Source organism: Pinus tabuliformis, chromosome 4_2 (assembly GCF_031772625.1).
Source record: "Pinus tabuliformis cultivar Carrire ecotype Pingquan chromosome 4_2, CPIR1, whole genome shotgun sequence".
Lineage (NCBI taxonomy): Eukaryota > Viridiplantae > Streptophyta > Pinopsida > Pinales > Pinaceae > Pinus > Pinus tabuliformis.
Window position 1 is genome coordinate 20,051,686 of NC_142304.1, and position 22,940 is coordinate 20,074,625.

Sequence of the window (22,940 nt, forward strand, 5' to 3'; positions counted from 1 at the left end):
TCGCGGATATTAGTTCGTACAGGTCTGAAATTGCAGGGTCCAAAGCTCACACGTATAATTAGGGTCCAAAGCCACACGAGAATTTTTCGGTTGTAGCCGCACGCATACATGTTCATTCATGCAGCCATATTAGAATAATGATATTTTAGTGTTTAATGCTCATTCGGATAAGATCGTCTGTGATCTTATTAAGCAGTTTCTTCTTAGAAACTTGTTGTTTCTATTTCTTAGTAGAAACTTCTTGTTTCTATTTCTGTAAATACATTTGTATTATTTATTGAGCTTCATTGCTCATTGTAAATCAATTCAATTCATTCATTCATTATGGTATCAGAGCTCGGGTATTTTTTTCGAAATAATTTTTCATTGTTTGAAAAAAATTGCTTCATTTCAAAATAGCTCTCTAGGAGTCTGAAATTTATTTTTATTTGGCGTCATAATTTCTAAGCAACAGTTTTTCTGAGGGTTTTCATACCAGAGTTGTCCGTGTAGTGTTGGGTCGGATTTGGTTTGATTCCGGGTTACAGCGGGTGTGGATTTCTACGTTGTAAGGGGTTTCGTTCTGATTGGCGCAGTAATCGAAGGATTTTCCCGCTCCTGTTCTGAGATCTCCAGTGCCTAAAGTAAGCCATGGAGATCGAACCTAGGTGTTTCATTGTTTGTCTACATTTCGAGACTTGTCCCGGTGCCGATTGTCATCTCCTCCCAGCGTTGGCTGACGGTGAAAAACACGACGACGCCATCAAAAGTCTCGGCAGCACCATGCTCGGCGTCAAGCCAGAAAATATCTCGCAAGTTTATGGTACTCACAGGGGCCGAATTCATCATTTTTCTGGCACCAAGTTTCATCATTTGCTAGGCCAGAAATAATTAGATCAAAGGAGGAAGAATCTGTTCAGTGCGAGGAAGCCGAATCATTAGCCGAATTGCTCCTTTGAGGACTACAACAAATAAGCCGAGTTTCGGGGCCGAAATACATCAAGACGACGACATTTGACGAAGATTTCTGAATCTGTGCCTTGACGCAAAAGGAAGCTGCAAGGCGTTCTCAGCGCAGGCACGTCCGATGTCCAATGCTTCACGAAGGATTTTTTCTTCAAAGCTCTAAAGTGGGCTCCACATGGATCTTTTCTTCCCGCACATCAATTCTCCAATGCAGTTTCAAGTCCAACGTTGCTTATTCAAGTCAAACAAAACCGAAATTCTAATTCTGGTGGCTCCAGCTCGAGAATTTGTCAATTATTGCGGTGATTTTTTTCGTGGCTCGTTTTATATCGACCAAGGTATTTTACCTTTTTCATTTGTCGAAAACTTTTTCCGATTACAGATTTGATGTGGGTTTTGTGATATCTCAACTGGGTAGCTGTCAGAATTTTTTGGGTGCATTGTTTTCCATGCCTTGATTTTCGAGTCAGCAGATTTGAATTTTGTTTCCAGCACCTGTCAGATTTTGTCCGGATCAGCCAGCATCTGCATTGAAATCTGTGCCAGACTCCTTTGTTGTTTTCCACGTCTTGGGAAATGTGCAGATGGGCTCGCTAACCAATCTGATGTTGGAAGTCAATCAACGCTTTAATGGCACCAATTATAACATCTGGAAACAGAGAATGTTGACCATTTTTTAATATAGGCGTCTTGACCAGCTCGTCTTGGGCAAAGAGTTCAATCCTGGTACAGCTGGTGCCGATCAAGATAAGTTTGATGATCGAAATCGAGAGGTCATTATGCTTCTCAAACTCTCTGTGACTGATGATCAGTTACCACAGATTCCTTCTGGCAAGACAGCTACCGAAATCTGACAACATTTGAAGGAACTGCATGAGACATCCGATAAGAGCAAAGCTTTCTTTCTAAAGAATCAGTTGTTCTCCATCATGATGGACGAACGTATGTCTTTACAAGAACATCTTAACAAGATTAGAGACATTCGAGATCAGCTCGAAGCCATTGGTCGGACCATGGAGGAAGAAAATATGGTAGTCATCACTCTGAAAAATCTACCAAAACCTTACGAGCACTTCATAGAAACACTCAACATTACCTCCACTAATGTCGATTTGAAGTTCCCGAAGTTATGCACCAAACTCATGCAGCAGGATCGTTGGAAACAACAGTTTGGTAGTGGTGCTTCATCAACCTCCTCAGAAAGTGCTTTTGCTGCCAAATATCAGTCCTCTCAGTCCTTTCAGCAGACAGGTTCTTCTCAGGCTTCTAATCCTGCTAAGAAGAAAAATGTGTAGTGTAATTACTGTCACAAGTTCGACCACATGAAGAAAGATTGCCGACAGAGAATTGCTTCTGAACAGAAGAAGCAGGGAGGGTCTCATCAGCAAACGAATGTTGCAGAACATCTGAGCAGAAGGAATCTGTCTTTTACGCCTTTATGGCTAAGAGGTCCTGAGATCATGCCCCGTCTTCTGCCTGGTACATTGACTTTGGTGCATCACGTCATTTCTCTCACAAGCATGACTGGTTTACTGACTTCTCATCTTTCAGTGATTCCGTGGTATTCGGCGGAGGTGAAGAGTACACAGTGGTTGGCAGAGGTACAGTTCAGATCCAGTCTGATGGGCACACACTAATCTTTCTAAATGTGTACTATGTTCCTGGTATGGAAATTAATCTGTTGTTTGTCAGCCAGATCATGAGGAACTCTCCTCAGCATGATGTAGTGTTCAGTGCGCACAAGTGCTCTATTACTGACAGGGAAACATGTCTTACGGTTGCTGTTAGCCTAGAGGATCATGGTCTATACAGGCTTCTTGACACTGGTGATTCTCCAGAAGTGGCTCTAGCAGCTCGTGTTTCTCCCATCAGCACTCTGTGGCATCAGAGATATGGGCATCTAAACATTCAGTATCTCTCTCAGCTATCTCAGGAGGGCCTTGTGTCAGGGTTACCTGATATTCAGACTCAGCAGTTGGGAATGTGCGGCACCTGTCAAGCTGGCAAGCAACATCAGTCTTCATTCAAGGATGGAGAATCTTGGCGTGCATCTAAGGTACTCCAGTTAATTCATGCTGATATTTTTGGTCCTATGAATAGATCTTCAATTACTGGTTGCAAATATTTTCTGCTTATTGTATATGATTTCAGTAGAAAGATGTGGGTGTACTTTCTAAAACATAAATCTGATGTATTTAGTATCTTTCAAAAGTATAAGTCCTTAGTTGAAAAAGAGTCTCGCTGTAATATCATAACTCTTAGGACAGATAACAGGGGGAAATTTTGTTCTTCTGCTTTCTCCAACTTCTGTGATACCCATGGCATCAAACGCCAGTTAACTACACCCTACACTCCTCAGCAGAACAATGTTGTCGAACGTTGCAACTGTACGGTTGTTGAAATGGCTCGTTCCATGTTATAACGCAGGAGTGTTTCGAACAAATTTTTGGCTCAAGCAGTGTTTACTGCTGTCTATCTTCTTAACCGCTCACCTACTCAGGCTATTAAGGGGAAGACTCCAGAAAAGGTTTGGTCTAGCCGTAAGCCTAAGATCAATCACCTCAAAGTGTTTGGCTCAGTTGCATATGTTTGGATTCCAGCTGCTAAGTGCTCTAAATTGGATTGCAACTGTATGGTTGTTGAAATGGCTCGTTCCATGTTACAACGCAGGAGCGTTTCGAACAAATGAAGCAGTGTTTACTGCTGTCTATCTTGTTAACCGCTCACCTACTCAGGCTATTAAGGGGAAGACTCCAGAAGAGGTTTGGTCTGGCCGTAAGCCTAAGATCAATCACCTCAAAGTGTTTGGCTCAGTTGCATATGTTTGGATTCCAGCTGCTAAGTGCTCTAAATTGGATTCCAAAAGCCAGAAACTCATGATGACAGGGTACAGTGATCACCACAAGGCCTATAGGCTGATAGATTTAGACATTGATCGTCTTATCTTTAGTCGGGACGTAGTATTTGATGAAGACAGAGGGTTCTTTCAGTCCCCTCCTTCTAGGCAGTGTTTTGAGGATCAGCCTCCCAGTGTTCTTCTTCCGTTAGGTCCACCTGATGGGAGGGATGATGCAGCATAAGTATTTAATGATGCACTACCTGAGTTCCCTCCAGAAAATAATCCTCCTCTCGTTGCCCTGTTGTTCCTGAACCTCCTCCATCTACGCTAGATATTGGTTCTTCTACTCTGCAACCTAAATGGTGGGCTAAAACTATTGGTGATCTCTGGGATAATGAGCTCCTTGAAGGTAGAACTTCCAGAAATAAGAGCAAACAGCAGCCTACAGTAAATTTTGCTCTTATGGCTAACCTACACAGTGTTTTTGAGCCTCAAACCTATTCAGAGGCTAAGGGTATACCTAAATGGGAACAGGCTATGGAAGCTGAATTCCAAAGTCTTCAGAAGAATCACACTTGGACCCTTTCTGATCTTCCTGGAGGGAAGAAGCCCATTAGCTACAAATGGGTGTATAAAGTGAAATACAAAGCTGACGGAACCCTAGACAAGTATAAAGCTCGCCTTGTTGCTCGAGGGTTCTCACAAAAGGAAGGCATAGACTATGAGGAGACCTTTGCTCCTACAGCCAAGATGAGTACCATATGGCTCGTCCTTGCCTTAGCAACTCAGTTCAGTTGGAAAGTCCATCAGATGGATGTAAAGAGTGCTTTTTCTGAATGGTGACTTACAGGGAGAAGTCTACATGACGCAGCCTCTAGGATTCAAGGTTACCGGTCAAGAACAGAAAGTTTGTAGGTTAGTCAAAGCACTCTATGGTCTGAAACAAGCCCCTCAGGCTTGGTACATGAAAATTGATAAGTACCTAACAGATCATGGCTTTCAACGAAGTCCATCTGATGCAAACCTGTATATCAAACATACTGGTGATGATATTTTGTTTGTGGTTGTCTATGTGGATGACCTTATCATTACTGGCAGTTCAGCACCTTTGATCCATGGGATCAAACAGGATTTGCACAGCACTTTTGATATGACAAATTTGGGACTTCTTCATTACTGTTTGGGGGTTGAAGTCTGGCCGACTGAGAACAACATCTTTCTCTCTCAATCCAAGTATGTCAGAATTCTTGTGGACAGGTTCAGAATGCAGGATTGCAAACCTGCCATGACTCCTATGGAACCAGGGCTCAAACTTTCAGCTCAGTCATCCTCACCACTTATGGATGAATCTTTATTCAGGAAATTAGTGGGCAGCCTCATCTACCTTACTACCACTAGACCTGATATCAGTTTTGCAGTAACCTACATTTCACGCTTCATGTCAGCTCCTAAGGTTGATCATTGGATAGCAGCAAAGCGTGTGCTGCGTTATGTGAGTGGCACTCCTAATTATGGACTTCTGTACACTCGGAGTTCAGATCCTACACTCGGTGGTTATACAAATTCCGACTGGGCAGGTTCAGTTGATGACCATAAATCAACAGCTGGGTATGTGTTTAGTCTGGGATCTGGTGCTGTCACATGGACTAGTAAGAAGCAGCAGGCAGTGGCTCTCTCAACAGAAGCAGAGTATCGAGAAGCAGTTAAGGCATCTTGTGAGGCAGTTTGGCTTCGACGTATGCTTGCGGATATGCGTGTTTCCCAGGCAGGTCCTACTCCCTTGTTTTGTGATAATCAGGTGCTCAAACTCACCAAGATCCAGTCTTCCATGAATGAACAAAGCATGTGGAAACCCATTGTCACTACATTCGATAGCTTGTTGAAGACAGATCCATTCAGTTGCTGTATGTTCCCACAACGGAGCAACTAGCAGACATTTTCACAAGCCCCTTGGTCCTGATAAGTTTGTAAAATTCAGAGGGTCTATAAGTGTTGTAAATAGATTGAGCATTAAGGGAGAGTATTAGAATAATGCTATTTTAGTGTTTACTGCTCATTCGGATAAGATCGTCTGTGATCTTATTAAGCAGTTTCTTCTTAGAAACTTGTTGTTTCTATTTCTTAGTAGAAACTTGTTGTTTCTATTTCTGTAAATACATTTGTATTATTTATTGAGCTTCATTGCTCATTGTAAATCAATTCAATTCATCCATTGATTAAGCCAGAACGCTCCAACCATACACATTAATCCTTGCTCTGTGCAGCCGAGAATTATAGTTTCTGGTGACAGTGGATTGCAGATTTGAACAGCTGACCGTAGGCTTGAATGTTACTCTAATCAGTATTATCACTGGTCTCATATCTTGGATATTGTTTGGTTGATTTTGTTGGATAGCTTTGTATTGGCTCATTGTACTCTTTACTGAACATTTTATGACAATTTAATAACAAAAGAATTGCAAAGGGCTTTCCCCCTTGTGGGGTTTTTCCCTGGTAATTGACCAAATCTAGTGTCTCTTATTTGTCTTTTATCGTTCATTGCATTTTTCATTGTTCTATCTACAATTGCTACTGATCATTGAAAGAATAAATTGTTTGGAAAGATTGCTAATCAAATATAATAATTGGGCTAAAGTGATTGTAACAACATAGCACAACAGCGAAATTAACATGGTATCAGAGCTGAGGTGAGGACAAGAGCAAGACATAGAGCAAGAGCATCCATCTTCAAGCAACCGATTTTTGGTCTGGTAAAAATGTCTACCTCATACTTCAACAATAATGAAAAACTAGTTGACGCGTCTACCTTTGCAGCTTGGAAGACTAGGATCAATGCTACCTTATATGAGTATGATGTTTTGGAACATGTGAAAGGAAAGATTTCATCACCACCAAAAAATGCATCCCAAGCTCCCAAGTCCAAGTACAAGAAAGGTGAGATTAAAGCTAAGAAGATTGTTATTGATTCTTTAAGATATCATCTACTTGTTTATATTTCATCTTTGAAGACTTACAAAGAAATGTATGATAAGATTGTCGGCATGTATGAAGTGAACAATTTGAGCCACATTATGGATTTGAAAAATCAACTCAAGGAATCTAAGATGCACAAGGGAGAGATTGTGCAATCATTCTTCATAAGAATCACTGAAATCAAGGATCAACTCCGAACTGCTCAAGAAATTGTACCTGACAGGGAATTAGTGATGACTGCCCTTAGTGGTCTTCCTTCATCATGGGACATGTTCATTACTTCTATCAACAACACAAAAGTATCCCTTCTTTTGATGAGCTACTTGCTCTATGCAATCAAGAGGAAAGAATGATGATATCTAGGGGAAGAATTTTGTCTTCATTGCTCAAGGGAAGAAGAAGAACAAGAAGAAAGGAAAGGGAAAACCATCTAATCCAAGAAGACCTCCTCAAGCCAATCGAGACTCCAAGGATTCAAGAAGACGAGATAGAGATGTTGAATGCTACATTGCCATCAAAAAGGTCACTATGCTTGAGATTTCCCTGAGAAGAGAAATGCCCCAAGAAGAAACACTTCGAGATCCTACAACAATAATTGTGGCTACATGAACAATAGGTGATATGATAGAAGAGATGGAAGAAGGAATTATAGAAGAAAAAGACTCTCCCGATGATAGTGAAGAAGGATATCGTCCACAAAAGAAGTCAAGAAATTCCAGGTATAAAAGTAATGCTACTAATCAATCTAAATTATTCTTATTTCTGCTCTTTCTAGTTCCTCTCCTCTAGATGCTTGAGATAGTTGGTTGGTTGATAATGGGGCCTATAATTATTTTTCTAGGTATAAGGAAGTTCTCTCTAATTTGGTGGAGTCAAGTTTGAAGATTATTCTTGGAGATAACTCCACTCATCCTGTTAAAGGTTTTGGGTCTGTTAAATTTCATTTGGATTCTGGGGAATCTGTTTTACTTCATGATGTGATGTATGTGTCAAGATTGAAGAAGATTTGGTATCTATATCCGCTTTGGAAGATAAAGGAATGAAGGTTGCTTTCATTAAAGGAAAAGTTCTTATTTGGCCTGTTGGATCCTCTATGAGAGATGCTTTCACATTGGGGTCTAGATTTGAAGGACTCTATAGAGTCACTAGAAGACCTCTTCTAGCAATGGTCCATGATACAAATCATCAAAGCGAGTTGTTGTAATGTCCCTTCCTAAATTATTTTGGAACAGGATTAATTTCTACATTTTGGGGCCGATTTTGGAGGTGATGGGGCCCATTCGATTTTATTAGGAGGCTAGACTTGGTAGAAGTTACTTCGATATGGTTAATTTGTACGTGGGGGCCACCCACACTAGGAAAATACGCATTCCCTAGTTCGATTTTCATGAAGGGGAAATCGATGGTTAAGTGAGGGACCCACAATGGAGGGAAAATGGAGGGAAAAGTACTCCACAAAATCTATATAAGGAAGGCAACTCTCCTCATTTCAGCATCTTATCTTTTGACATATTGAACTCAATCTTAGTTGCTCGAGCTGCTTAGCCGGGTTACTGTGTTGTTTAGCACATGAGTGTCTCCGAGCGGAGATCTCAACCCTTGCTTCGGTGGACTTCGAGTGCCACCCTAGGAAGGCAATTCGTACTACCTTGGAGGAGAGCCGGTGGAGTTTCACAATCATATGATTCAGCGTTTATCTCAGCTAGTGTGTGTTTTTGGAGGACACAGAAGGGGAACACGCAGATGTTGCTTGTGGGTTCATCCAGGTAGCAACTACCGGGGGAGTTTGGGCGTTGAAGCTACAGTGGAGGATCAACCTTCCGGGAGAGTTTTGGAGCAGGAGGTTGCTACATTGGAGAAATTCGATTTACAGTCATTTGGGCCTGCGCAAAGGGCCATCACTGGGCTCACGTGGGAGTTGGAGGAAGGAATTGTAGAGCTGAAGCTAGCCAGGAGAAGTAGGAGATCACTTGGAAGGCCATTTGAGGAGGATTGTTGGAGTTGGGAGAGCAGAGATTGATAGGATCAGTCACAGCAACAAAATTCGAAATTGGAAGAGGGACAAGTTGTTAAGTGTCAATTTTTAAAGGTTGGAACTGTTAGTGTCAGTCTTTCCAGCCTTCCTCCAGTGATCAAACGTGCTCTTACAAAGTGATTTTGAAGCGTCAAGGTCAAATTTTGTCATTTCAGTGAGTCTTCAAGCAAAATTTGGTCACTAGGCATTAGGTCTAGGGTTTGTTTTCACTCCTTTCAAAGTTGCCCAAATGTCAGTCCATGTCATCATTCAGCTGAGTCTATCATCATTCATAGGGTTGTCATTATCATCTCAGTGTATAATGAGTCATTGTACACCTTGTTCATGCTTCAGTTGTACCTTGGCAAGGTCATTTCCCTCTCCTAGGGTTTTGAAAGCCAATTTCTCTTGGACGGTCAAGTCATCGGCAAAACTTGTATCCAGATGTTCATACACCTTCCCCTATCCTTAAAATACCCTATCAAATGCTTCCCATCCCTTAGATCCCCCAAATTCCTCATTTTTGCACAAACCCTAGTTTCTAGCTACAACCTGGCAATTTTCTAGGTTTGGCCTATGTTTTGCCCTTTTGGACCCCTTCCCCTCACTCAATCTCTGAGATTCCACTTTCCCTTGCTTCCTAACATCCCTCCCCACTCCCAAAAATTTCCCCAAGAATTTAGAAGCCCCCTATCCCCTTCATTTCGCTCCATTTCGACAAAATTCCTTGTTTCACACATCGGGATAAGTTTCACTCAAAAGCTGTTTCAGAGCAATCAAAGATGAATTTTGGAAAACTGAGAGAGGTTTTTGTTTAAAACATGCCAAGGAAGAAAAACCTCCTTCACTTTTTACACAGGTGTCATGGTTTGAGAGAAATGTCAAGAATACTGTTGCTTCAGGAGAATCAAAGACACCTCTGAAGTGACCTTGGGAAAATCAAGTTTTCTCCTAGCTTGGTTGGCCAAATGATTTGCTTGATGGGTAAAATGATAACTAGACACAAAGAGCTTTCCAATGAGCTATCATGAGCTCAATTTGGGGTTGAGGAAGGCATTCAAAAGTTGACTACAACAGCACTCTTCCTTGAGGCAGCCTCATTTGGCACTTTTTGACCAGTCTTGGGAGATTTGATTTTTGACAGGTCAAATCAACTCCAAATTGAAAAATTCCAGTTGGGTTGGAAAGTAGACTCAAAGACCTTTCCAACGAGCTATCCTGCACCCGATTCTGACACCGGGAAGGCCTCCAAAAGCCTCCTGCAAAAGCGCGCGACCCATCAGGACACATTTGCCAGTGCAAAAATTACACTGGCGCGACCCGTTGGGGATTTCTCCACAGAAATTTTCCAGTGAGCCAAAAATCAACTTCTTTCTCCTAAATTTCTTCAGGTAGGCCTCTAAATCATGGTGATTTTGCTTGGTAAAGAAAAAATGAGCATGGAAGATGTGTCAAATGCCATCAAGATGAAATGGGAAATTCATGTGTATTGTGCTTAAAAAGGTCAAAGTGCAAGTAAAGCTAGGGTTTTGTTTTGCTGTGCTCAAGGTCATCCTTTTCATCCCCACTTTTTCCCCACATCCCATTACCACCTCCCTTATCATTTTTACCCAATCTCCCTACCAAAAATACTAAAAGCCCTAAAACCCTAGCCCTACCCCTAAAAATCAATAACATAACCCTAAACCCTACTTCCCATAAAACCCTTGCATATTATGATTATGTGATGTTGTATATGTCATAATTTCTTCCCTAAATTCCCTCTTACATATATTTTCCCTAAGTCCCCTCAAAAGTCCCCCTCCCTAACTTCTCCCTTGTGTTATTTGTCCCCTTGAAACAGCGTCTCAAACAGTCAAAACAGCAGGGCATCCCATGGGAGGAGTTTATCTCTCGTGAGTTTTTCACAGCGCCATCATCACCCCCTGAGGTTGTTCACGAGGAGGGAGGACCATCACAGCAGCATGACATCCCCGTCACTAGACATGTCAGCTCCTCACCTTTGGTTACTTATCAGAGAGGCCAGGGGGCCTTATTTGCAGCAGCACGGCGAGTACTTTCTCCACAGCATGTGGAAGGGGTCTCACCTTCATCATCAGTTCAGCGAGTGTTATCTCCACATCAGGTGGAAGGGGCCTCGCTTTCTTCAGCAGCACAGGTACCAGGGAGGGGCAAACAGCCCAAGATTGATGAGGGACCATCAGGTGTTCCGGATATAGAGCTTATTGATCTTGATGTCAGTTCTCCTAGCCGAGAGTCAAAGGAGATCATTCAGCACCTTAGAGCTGAAAATGATGCATTACAGAAGAGACTAGAAGGGGCACAATGGAAAATCTCATATCTGGAGCAGCGCAACAAACAGTTGGAGGATGAGAAAACTCTTGATGAGTTGTGGAGGATGACCGCATCTTGAACTGAAGGAGGCCCGGTGATTTAGTGCCAGTTGAGCGGGAGACTATGCTTATCCGGGTCAATGCACACTTGGAGAGGCTGTTGGCTAAGGCCAACCAAGATAAAAAATTGCTGAGGAACATGAAGAACCATTATTGGGCGCGGATGCACGTGTGCAAGGCAAAGATGAAGGTGCTTCAAAGGCGGTTGACCAAGGCACTAAAAAGGAGAAAGAGGCCTGATCCCCTCCATATCTTGGCCGAGGCCTCACTGAAGGACCAAGGCACTAAATAGCCTAGCCACAGCACAAATCCCAAGAAATTTTGAGCATTTTGAGTAAATTTTGGTTTTTTCAGGCAATTTACAGGTTTTGTCCATTAACGGATCTCACCCCCCGCGCGACCCTTCATCTTGGCAACTCCATTTTGCAAAAACTCAGCATTTCCAGATTTGTCATGCAAAGTTACACATGCTCATCAATGGACTTGAGATTTTATGAAGTTTTGGGCCTCCAGAAAGTCAAAAAATGAGCAAAAAATGACTTTCTGTCACATTTTTGAGACACAGAAAGCAGTCTTGGGAGATTGCAATTTTGGAGGGCAAATGACCACCAAATTCAGAAATTCCAGTTGGGTTGGAAAGTAGACTCACAGACCTTTCCAACAAGCCTACTCTTGCTCAATTTGGACACCTGGAAGTGCCCCAAAAGTGGTCCCAAATGCGCGCGACCCGTCAGGCAGAAGCGCGCGACCCGTCAGGCAAATTTCTCCAAATTTCACTGTACAGCTCAGAAAAACGCAGTTTGACCCTGTTTGACTTTTTGGGGTGGATTATTATCCTCTTTGATGTAATTAATGTACTTTTATGACACTTTTACTTTTATGTACCTCTTCTAGAAGATTCATTCATGAAAAAGGTGAAAATTAAATGAATGAATTGGTTTCTTAGTTTATAGAGGTAAGTTGTTTTGACTGCCTAGTTTTCAGTGCTTAGTTTAGAAGTGATTGAAACAGCTCCTAGGATAGTGAGCTCGACCCATGGAGGCAGGGAAAGAGGTTAGATGATCTATATTATGTACTTTCTTACTCATTTTCATGGTTGGACTCTTGAGGGATAAGCTATCATTGTATTATTCACTGTATCTCTGCAATTTTTAGCTAAGGAAGACCAGGGTTTTGCAGTCTTTTTTGGGATTCTTGTGGTTACATGTATTGATGGTGTGTTTCTCTATGTACCTGTAAGTGTGTTATGTGAATCATTTCCTTTCTTTTCCTTCTGCACATTAAGCAAACGAAGTGTTAAAGTAAGAATTCATGACTGTCATGCTCTGCTTTTAAGTTTGTTTAATTTCAATGTTTTCTACTGTTTAAGGAGAATTCAAAGTTATTGTTTGCTCTCCTTAGCTCCTCACCTGTCATTCCTGACCATCCACCTCAATCAAAGGCATCAATATTGTCTCCTACCTCGCCCCAAAGAACCCCCTGCAGAAACTGCGTCCAATCCCCGCACCCAAAATTGCCATCCCCTCAATTTGCCACCAAAAACCCTAAAAACCCCAAATCAACCTTTTGATCAGTTTACTAGCCTAAAATCAGTGTTACCCTATTGGTCATCTCATCCATTGAATATTTCACCGAGATAGACCGGAGAGAGCCCTCTCCAGCCCCGTAGGGCTAGCTACGAGGCTAAGTGGTTTGATGTTGCCTTGAGGTTTACCTTTCTCAGCCTGAGGTGAAATTTCAAGCGCCAACAGGAACCAAGGGAAACCCTTTCTGGGTTTTTCTGGGTTATGGGCAAGGATTATACTCCTAATTTTATAGAATTTTATGGGCAGATCTAAGGGGTCAAACAGGGGTCCCAACTCAGCCAGCACCTAGAGGAGCTAGGGGGAATTTAGGCCAAAATTCCAAGGTCAATATTTGGCCAATTCCTTCATGGGCCATTCTGGGTATTTGGTGGAGAGGTCGAGGTTAATATTCCATAATTTTCTGAGCACCAGAGGTGGGGTTTCCAACAACATCCTTGTAGCAGACAACACAGTTTCACAGGGGCAGCATAGGGCATCATTGCAGCAGTTATTGTGCCATCTGGGCTTGACATATTACCACCTGGGTTTGATCACGCTTGCCATTGAGGCAAGCCCAGGTGCACCACTTCCACATTATTGTACTTTTCTCCCAGATTATAATAAAATGGCTCAGTTGTTGGATATTCCTGGACTTTTTATGGGTGTGCACTGAATGTTTCAATTTTATGGTGTTGTTTTTATTATTTTCTTTGCATAGCACTATTTTCCTTAGTTTGGAACATTACAGTGGTATCAGAGCATGATCCTGGCCCAGTTGTGGGAAACTAACCAGAAGATCATGGAAGCTTTGGGTATGAGTGCACAATGACGAGGGAAACCGGAGACAAACCTATGGCTCAAGGGAAACCCAGTATGCAGAAATTCTGGGGTAGAATTCATTTGGACGATGAGAGGTTGTCCCAGTTGAGGAGGATGACAGACCAAACCCATCCTCACCCTTACAACAGAGACGTGAGAGGTGTGCAGGTCATGGGGGTGTAGCCATCTACATCATGTGGGGAAAGTCAACCAAATCAGGGCACCAGATCTCCTGAAAGGGATTAGGCAGGACAGAGACAATTAGAGGTTGAGACCAGGGGGCGCTTTTGCTGGTGGATACCTAGTTTCAGATATCAGGAGCTGGAGGAGGAGGTTGAGCATGATGCTGAGAGCCCACAGGATGGTGAGAAGCACATCGATATACCCAATGTGGCACATGAGTCACCTTTATTAGAGACCTCTTTGATAGCCCCAGTTGACACCTTGGTGGAGAAGATAGAGCCTACACACATAGAGCCATCCGTTGAGGAGGAGCCACCCATGGACGAGATGCCAACAGTTGCTGAGGTATCTGGAGCCGTGACCGAGTTTACATGTGATAGATGCCGACAACAATTCCATTAGTTTCAGGCTGACCTTCTAGCATTGAAAAGGTCGCGTTAGTGCAAGAGGCATTTCTGCAGCAGAACGAGGAGCTAGAGGGCATGAGAGCGGTTTGTGTAGAGTCCACGGCCAAATTGACTCACGTTGGGGAGCAATTGGATTCCCTATTGGTGCAGCTAGAGTGCACGTTGGAGCATGAGAGTAGCCCTCTTCGAGCAAACATAGACGCGGCTGGCAACACTGTTAGGTTACCTTGGCCCATTGGACAAAGGGAGACAGAGCTACCTAGTCAGATTGTATGTATTGACCAGGGTAGCGAGATGAGATGACCTGAGTTGCACAGGGTGCAGCACTCGCATGTTGGGGTTGTTCTATGTGCGAGAGTTCATGCATTCGATCCCTCTCTTGGGGTAGGGTGGCGAGAGATTCTAAGTTTGTACCCGATGGAGTGGACTACGGAGATGGTAGTGCACCCAAGTAGAGCTCAACAGGAGTTTCCAGGCACTGGGGATGCTGGAAGCCCCTACTGGCATTGGGATCCAAAAGGGACCACCTACCATTTCCCAGGTATACTAGTTGACTACGACCTAGAGGGTATAGTTGACCTAGCAGTCGAGCGTGCACCTCTGCTAGGAGAGTTTTGGTCAGCACCAGTGGCCAACCAGTTTTTGGGCAGACTCCTTGGGTTGTCTTAGTATGACAATTGTACACAGGGTCTCAGGATGATCAACATAATCTAGCAGGAGTTTGTCGACGGTAGCATTGGCAGGCCACCAAACAGTGCCTTGTATGGAGCTGGGGATTCTTCACATTTGTGTGAGAAACAGAGAAGCAGAGTAGTGGTGGCATCGTTGCTGACACCTGGGGAGGTTCACTTCTTGGATCCCTTAGGGAGGACTTGGAGGGGAGGTCCCCTTGTCGAAGAGCATGGTGATGCGATAGTGGAGGTGATGATCCGGGTTGGATGCAGACCGACACATATGGACACAGCTTTAGGCCATCTCATTCAGGGATGGGTAGGAGCATCTAGCGTGGAGCAATGGTCTGCAAATGGGCATGGAGACGCATGGGGGTGTGTCGTAGTATGTTGGATTGCGCTGTGGAGTGGGAGTGCCTCACATCGCATTGAGTACATGCAGGGAGTGACAGGTACAGTGACATAGACGGGACACAGGATGGAAAAGTCATCGCCGAGGGTATCCAGCACTGTACAGGGGTAGGACGCGGTGTACAGTGGCATGTCCAGAAGTACTGGGATGATCAGTGGCAGTGTTCCACGGGGACTCGCCCCCCCCCAGCGGTCTAGTTTCCTCGCTCCCCCATGCTCCGGGGACTTGGGGACGAGTAGGGGACGTTTCCCCACGCTCCCAAAAAAATGGCCTTGCTTATAGTTTATGATTTAATAGACCTAAAGTGGTACAAAGCTACTCATGTTCTATATGGGGATAACGTCTTGTGCTGTCTTTTGGTTTCAACAAGCATTATTTTAGAGGGTCAGTATCATGGAAATTTGCTGGACCATATAGCACGTACATGAATTTTCCCTTTTAAAACTTCTCCTTTTTTTCTCAAGTGATGGCTGGATTACAGTGGGGAGATAACTGGAGTGACAGGCAAAGAATATGAGACATTCAGTTTGTGATTTTAATTTGCATGACATTTGACATACAAACTATGGAAGTAGCACCTATGTCATGTGGGAAATAATTGGGTGGACTATAGACTAACATGCGTTTACTGCAAGCATGACAAAATACTATGGGCAACAAGAAATCTCAGGAACTGTCGTTATATATGAATTTATACAGTTAGAAAATTTACACAGAGCACAGTTGCTCAGCTTGAATTCTCAGGTCTGAAAATTATTTTCACCCCTGAAATACACTGCTAGTTTGAAGTTTGAACTGCATGGCATTGCTCTAATAAGGTAGACAAATTATCCATGCCATCGTTGGTCACCCAAGTTGGTTCACAGATGGTCATCCTGTAGTCAATGTCATTTGATAGTAAACTGTCAGAAACTCTTTCATGTGATCTTCTCATCTCTCCTGGAACTAAAACTCTTCTTTCAGCATATGGTGTACTGTCTATATTATATATAATATAACAAACTTTCTAGCTGTTGGATCCAATACAGCTGGACAACCCATTGTAGTTGCCCCTTCTACTGCCAATGCAGTGTTCCTGATCTGTTCATTTACCTTTTCACAGAATTCAGTGGCTACCTTATCAAGCTGAAGCTCTCCCTCTGTCTGACCAAAATCTAAATTAGAATTTGACCAAGCTGAATTAGAATTTTAAATTTATTATTTTATATGATATTATAAATTTGGATAATGTCAAATGATATTCATATCAATGATCATGCTTTGCAGCTTTTCAATTCAAACCAAATTGTCATAGTGGACTCAATTAATAAATTATATTTTATATTTATAAATTTTTAAGACCCTGACGCTCCCCCACGTTTCCTAAAAAATGGTAGGGAGCTTTTGCATAGGCCGCTCCCGCGCCCCCTCGCTCCCTTGCCCCCTCGTCCCAGAACCTTGGTGGAACATTGATCAGTGGTATGCAAGGGTGTATAGTACTACACAACAAGGTCTTGACGTGTTGCCTCCATGGAGACCTTTGGAGGAAACATCGAGCATAAATTTGGGCGTAGTTCACCCAGGATTGACGGAGACACAGATGAGAAATACTTGATGGTATCCGCAGGGACTCACATGCTTGACCCTCTTTTACATCCCTATCGAGCGCAGTCGATGAGTGGAGTTGTCTCCAAGAATTATTTCCAAATTTGACTCCCTCTCTACCAAACTAGAGAGTACTTCTTTATACCCATAGAAATGATAAGTGGCCCCACTATCAACCAACCATCCCACAAATCAGGGGGAGAAGAGCTAGTGAGAGTAGAAATAAGAATATATTCAAATTGATTGCCAACATTACTTTCATAGCTAGAGTATCTTGACTTCTTTTGACGGAGATCTTCTTCATGATCACTTGGAGCATCTCTTCTTCTTTCATCTCTTCCATTGCGATCATTCCTTCGGTCATCTCTTCTTCTTCGATCATCAAACCTATTATTGTTGCTTCTAGTGTTGTAGCATGGACCTTTGTTCTTCTCAGGGCAATCTCGAGCATAATGACCTTTCTTGTGACAATTGTAACATTCAATGTGAGATGATTCTATATCATTCCTTCTTTTTTAGCTTTGAGGAGGAGGCTTCCTTGAATTTGATGGACCTCCTTTTCCTTTCTTCTTCTTGTTTTGAGTGACGAATGTAATGGGCTCTCCTTCTTCATGCTTTTGAATCCTGCCTCTTGATATCATCCTTGATTCTTCTTGAGTGAGCTTTCCAACAATCTCATCAAATGACGAGAAGGTATTGTTGTTTCTTATAGCAGTAATGAAGGTTTCCCAAATGGAAGGGAGACCTCTAAGAGTTACAATCACCAATTCCCTGTCAGGCACAAATTCCCCAACTCTTTGCAATTGATCTCTAAGATGAGATATCCTCATAATGTAGGATTGCACAGACTCTCCTTTATTCATCTTCATATCTTTGAGTTGATCTTTCAAGGAGAGGATTTCATTCAAATTGTTTACTTCATACAAATCGGTTATCTTATCATACATGTCCTTAGACTTCCTTAAATTTCCAACATATGCAAGTAAATTATATTGTAAACCATCAGCGATAATTTGCTTTGCTTTTAACTCACCTTTCGTGCGCTTGTTCTTGACAGCAGCGGAAGCATTCTCCGAAGGCTCAAGTACTTTTCCTTGAATGAATTCCAAAACATCATTGTTATCAGCTATGATCTCCAACTTGATTTCCATGTAGCAAAGTTAAATGAGTCACCCAACTTCTCATGTTCCTTGAAAAAACAGAAAGACATCTTGACTTGGTTAGATAGGCTCCTTAAACTTTCCAAAGATGATTGTTTCAAATCTTGTCTCCTTTTGGGCTTGTCCTTCACCTTAGCTCTGATACCATGTTAAATTCCACATTGCTCGATGTTATTTCAATTACATTAGCCCAATTCAATTCTTGTATTAGCAATATTTCATCAATAATTAATATTTCTAAAATCCAATCATCAACAATAATTGAAGATAGAACAATAAATGCAATGACAAGGGAGATGATCAACACATCAACAAGAGACACCAGATTTTCGGTCAATGACCAAGGAAAAAACATGGGGAAAACCCTTTGTAATTCTTCTTCTATTAGATTGTTATAAAATGTTCAGCAGAGAGTACAATGAGCGAATACAAAATCATCCAACAAAATTAACCCAACAACATTCAAAAATATGTTTCCATCATCAATCCAGATCAGAGACAAGTTTTCATGTCTGCGATCAAATGTCATTTCAACCTTTGAGCCCAACCGCATGGAGGAAAAGGTGTGTGTGCAGTTAAGAGCTTCCAACCGCATAGATGAGCTATTGTGCCTACGGTTATAGCTGAAAACTGCCTATGACAATGCTACGGTCGAGACGCAAAAACCTTAACACACGTGCGAGCTTCAAACCTTGCAATCTCAGACCTGTACCAAGTTCCAACCAAACTTTGCGATCCAGCCTCAAAACCATGCAAACCAATCAATGAAGAAGAGAAGAAGAAGATGCTTGGTGATGTCCAAATGAGCTTGAGGTCACTTGTATTTATAGGCTTCCACGAATGTCCAATTCCCTGTTAGGGTCAACCTGATCAAATGTGCACATGTAGGCTTTTCTTCAAAAATAAACTTTCCCTTGTCCAAATTGAGCACTTCAATAGTCAAAATTGGTCCTCTCGAAAAAAAGAATCTAGTCCCATGGTTGGAATTTGTCACTGAGCTTCAAAATTAACAAGAACAATTTGTTCTTGGCAACACTGAAAGAAGTGTCACTTGATAGAAAACATTTACCAACAAGCTTGCTTGATTCTTGCTTCTTTATTTTAACCATTGACCTATAGAAGGTTGTGCACCAATTTTGGTTCTCAGAACAAAGAAAGGTGTGGTCATTGAGGCCATTGTGGAATGCGAAGCTGAGGAAAAGCTCTCACTTCCTATCACCCTAGATCTTTCAACTCCTCCCGCTACAAGCTCAAGTCTCACAACTTTTGTTTGATCTCTCCTTTCAACCATATCTAGAAGTGATTTTTTGGCAATATGAATTATTTCTTGGGCTGCATGTACACAAGTTCCCACTTCATGCCCTAGAATTTGACCAAGGTGGTATTTCAACCAGGTGATTCCCCTTCTCATTTCCTTCCCATACAATTTGCAATTCAAATTTTGTCGATTATTAGGCTCAACAAGCTCACCATTTCTCACATAAGCTCCAAAGTTTTTGGCATTTTCAGATAGCGACAACTAAACCTAGGGGAAAATATAGAAACAAAGATTCAAATACAAGAACACTGCAAACTTAAAAAGAAAAAGGGGAGCTCTAAACAAATGGTGGAACTCCCTTTAGAAAGTAGCAAAAAGGAGAAAAGCAATAGACATTGCAAAAACTGTCAAAAACTTCAAAAAACAAACAAAACCATGTCAAAATTGATGCAAATACCTGCAAATATGGAAACGGCTAATAGGAATCAAACCCTACTCCACAATAAAAGGTTGATGGCAAATGAAAACACTCTATTTCTAGTCCTTAGCTCAAAGAAAAATGGTGGAGACCTCCTTTGTTTTCAAACACATTTTCTCTGTTTTAGAAAGGAGTTTTAAAATGTCAAATTTCTGGTTATATAGCACACTGTCGGTGGCCTCCACAATATTTTCCATCAAGTCTCGATGGTACCTGAAAAAATCACAATTTTTGGAATATAATGCAATATGTTTGGCAGCAGAAAATATCATGACTTTTTAAGGCAATAATATCAAAGGCTAAGGCATATTTCAATGTCCGCACTAATATCACAATATTTGCAAAACTGGTTGAAACTATAGCACAGAAATGACCAAATCATACTCTAAATTAAAAAAACAACAAATTCAATACAGCGGGACTTCCTAATTCCTCGAGTTTTGTTTGTAATTATTCACTAAATATTTCTACCATATATTCCGCATAGATGTGGTCAGGTTTGCAAGTCTAGACTCTATATATAAAAGATAGCAATAGACATATATAAACACTTAAATAGACAACAATGTATAAAGGAAAAAACAAAGCAAAGCTAACTAAGACATCATAAGTTGGGAGTGCAATCAAAGTTGAAAATATAGCACTCATTCTCATGTTAAAATTCTATAAAGCTATAAATTTGGTAAAAGGAAGTTGACGGAGAAAACATAAAATGACTACTTGAGCTTTACCTGACAGTTATTCCTAATGCCAAAATCCTGTAGCATGCCTTTGTCATCAATGAGTTTCTGGTTTGCATAGCATAGACAAAAATTTGACCAAACATGCCTCCTGCAAGGTTATGCATAACAAATAAACCATCAACAATATACTAAAGTTGGAATTTCTCAAAAATTCCAAAAAAGCAAACAAAAAATGATGAATAGAAATACATATTGTAAATACACATAATACGATTTGCACACAAATAAAAGCTAATAAAAAGCTTGCTAAATGGATCTAATCATGAATATATTATAATAGAGCAAGAAAACTATTCCGATAAGGTAATCCATTTAGTTTGTTTATTTATATTCACCTTCCTAAAACTTACAGTTATGCCCATTAGTTATGAGGCCTCTAATATTTTATATTTACAAAACTTTGTAACCATATATCTTGTCGCTAATTAATAATCGACATCATTCACTGATATATTTCACAAATGCCATAGCAGCAGACATCCCTACCTACTTATCAGTATTAGATATTGTAGGGACTAGCGGTCTTCTATAAATGGCATACTTCAAAAGGCATCCATGCATATATGGTTACCATAGTATTCAAAATCGGAACTGGTGACCGGACCGGTCCACCTATCAAACCAGGTTTCAAATCGGAACCGGTCAAACCAGGGCCAGTCAAATCTCAATGAACCGGTCTTTAAAAAAAATACATGAAATAATTAATTTTTGATGAAAAAAATTATTTTTAAGATTTAAAACCATGATACCAAACCAATAGAGACAAAATATGCAATTTTTTCTTATCTATATACCATATAAAGGTGAATATATCAAAATGGCACCGAGTGCAATACATATCACCAACAAAATACGTAATCAATGAGACTCTATATGGCCTTTAGAGTCCAAAAACAATGCTACAAGCTATGGGGCCACTGGCCTACTGCAAGTCTACATATTAGCGATCAACATGATCACTGCTCATCATGATCAAACTCATCACCACTACTAGACATGGGATCATCAACATAAGCTATATAAACATCATCTAGCTCAGAGTGTGAGGACTCCTCGGGTTCATTTGTAACCTTAGTAGCAGTAGTAGTAGCAGCAAAACTAGACATCAAAACTACAAATCATTGATGAATATGATCACTCATAAAACTCATCATTGATTTAGCACCATTAGAAATGGGATAATCAACAAGAGCTACATAAACATCATCTAGCTCAAAGTCTTCAGACTTGGATTACTCAACATTATAATATGGTAGAAATTGAAAAAGTTTAACATGCCTAACCAATGATTTCGGTTTGAGTGAAGGGTTCATCTCCTCAACCTTATAATATCGTAGAAAAATCTTAGCATGCCTCACCAATTATTTTCCTTCTAGTGAAGGGTGCATTTTTGATAAATCCATGGTAGAGGAGTTCAACAATCAATACCACCAACATCAACAAAGCGCAACAATCAATGCCACCAACATCAAGGTAATTAAAGGGATTCATGCTCTTGATCAAATATCAATCACATACCCTCACACATGACAGAATCAAATGAAAACATTGCAATCCCCCAAATCCTAAAATCCTGAAAACTATTAAGTCTACTAGATTTTGAGTGAGATATAAAATTCTAGTTTCTCAATATGAAATCCAATGAGGTTGAAACCACTCTCAAACATCCTAAGTCATTTCATGGTAATGTTAAAAATTTAAGTAAAAACATGAAAATGAAAGATAAAGGAAATGTCACTCTACTTTAAGAATTTAACATTACCATCTAAGTAACCTGACACAAGGATTCGGGATTTGTAGGATATGGGGATTCAAGTGTTGGATTCGGACACGTTGACCCCTTGGAACAGAACACGTAGGATTCGTTATATATTATTTTATTAAAATATATATATATATATATATATAAAATTAGATATTTCTTACACAAATTCTCATTAATGATACAAATTCATTGATTTCAAACATAGATCTTCATCTAGATGTTAGTTTTACTGTTTACAAAGTAAGTTAGTAACATTATAGCATCCTTGAATTTATAGGTTCCTTTTCGCCGGATTCGAATCCGGTTTTAGAATTTAGAATTTATGATTCATTGATTTATGCCAGTTGGGTGTGACACCAGTGATTATCAAAGAAGGATTTATTACCAGCATATCAATCAAAATACCTTGGAAAGCACTGGCAGCTGAAAAGTGTGAGATTAATGTGGAGGACTTTGAGCTGGTTCTTGTTCCACGAACTGAGTTCAAAACATCCAGTAGTTCTGAAGAATGTTCTACTTCAGAAGTGTACCCCAGTGTGTCTCCTTCTCAGCGGAATTCAGAGCAGGTAGAGGGTTGTGGTATCCATGTAAATGGGGGTTCCACCTATCTTGGTGTTCAAGATGGGGTTAAGATGATTGCCAAGATGGTGGAAAGGCTGCTGCTTGGTCTCCATGTTAAAATAAAAAATCTTATTGTTGCATTTGAGCAGGCAACAGAGACTTGTAGTACA

General features: G+C 41.1%; 1 protein-coding gene across 2 annotated transcripts in view; it reads right to left on the reverse strand.

Moving 5' to 3' along the window:
* LOC149168158 (Ubiquitin-like superfamily protein) overlaps positions 1 to 22,940 on the reverse strand; it is a 237,525-nt gene that overhangs the window by 73,714 nt on the left and 140,871 nt on the right. For both annotated transcript variants that reach the window (XM_089426893.1, XM_089426894.1), the window contains exon 4: positions 20,433 to 20,532. In XM_089426893.1, coding sequence (XP_089283019.1) covers positions 20,433 to 20,532 — 100 coding nt within the window. The remainder of the gene's footprint in view (positions 1 to 20,432; positions 20,533 to 22,940) is intronic.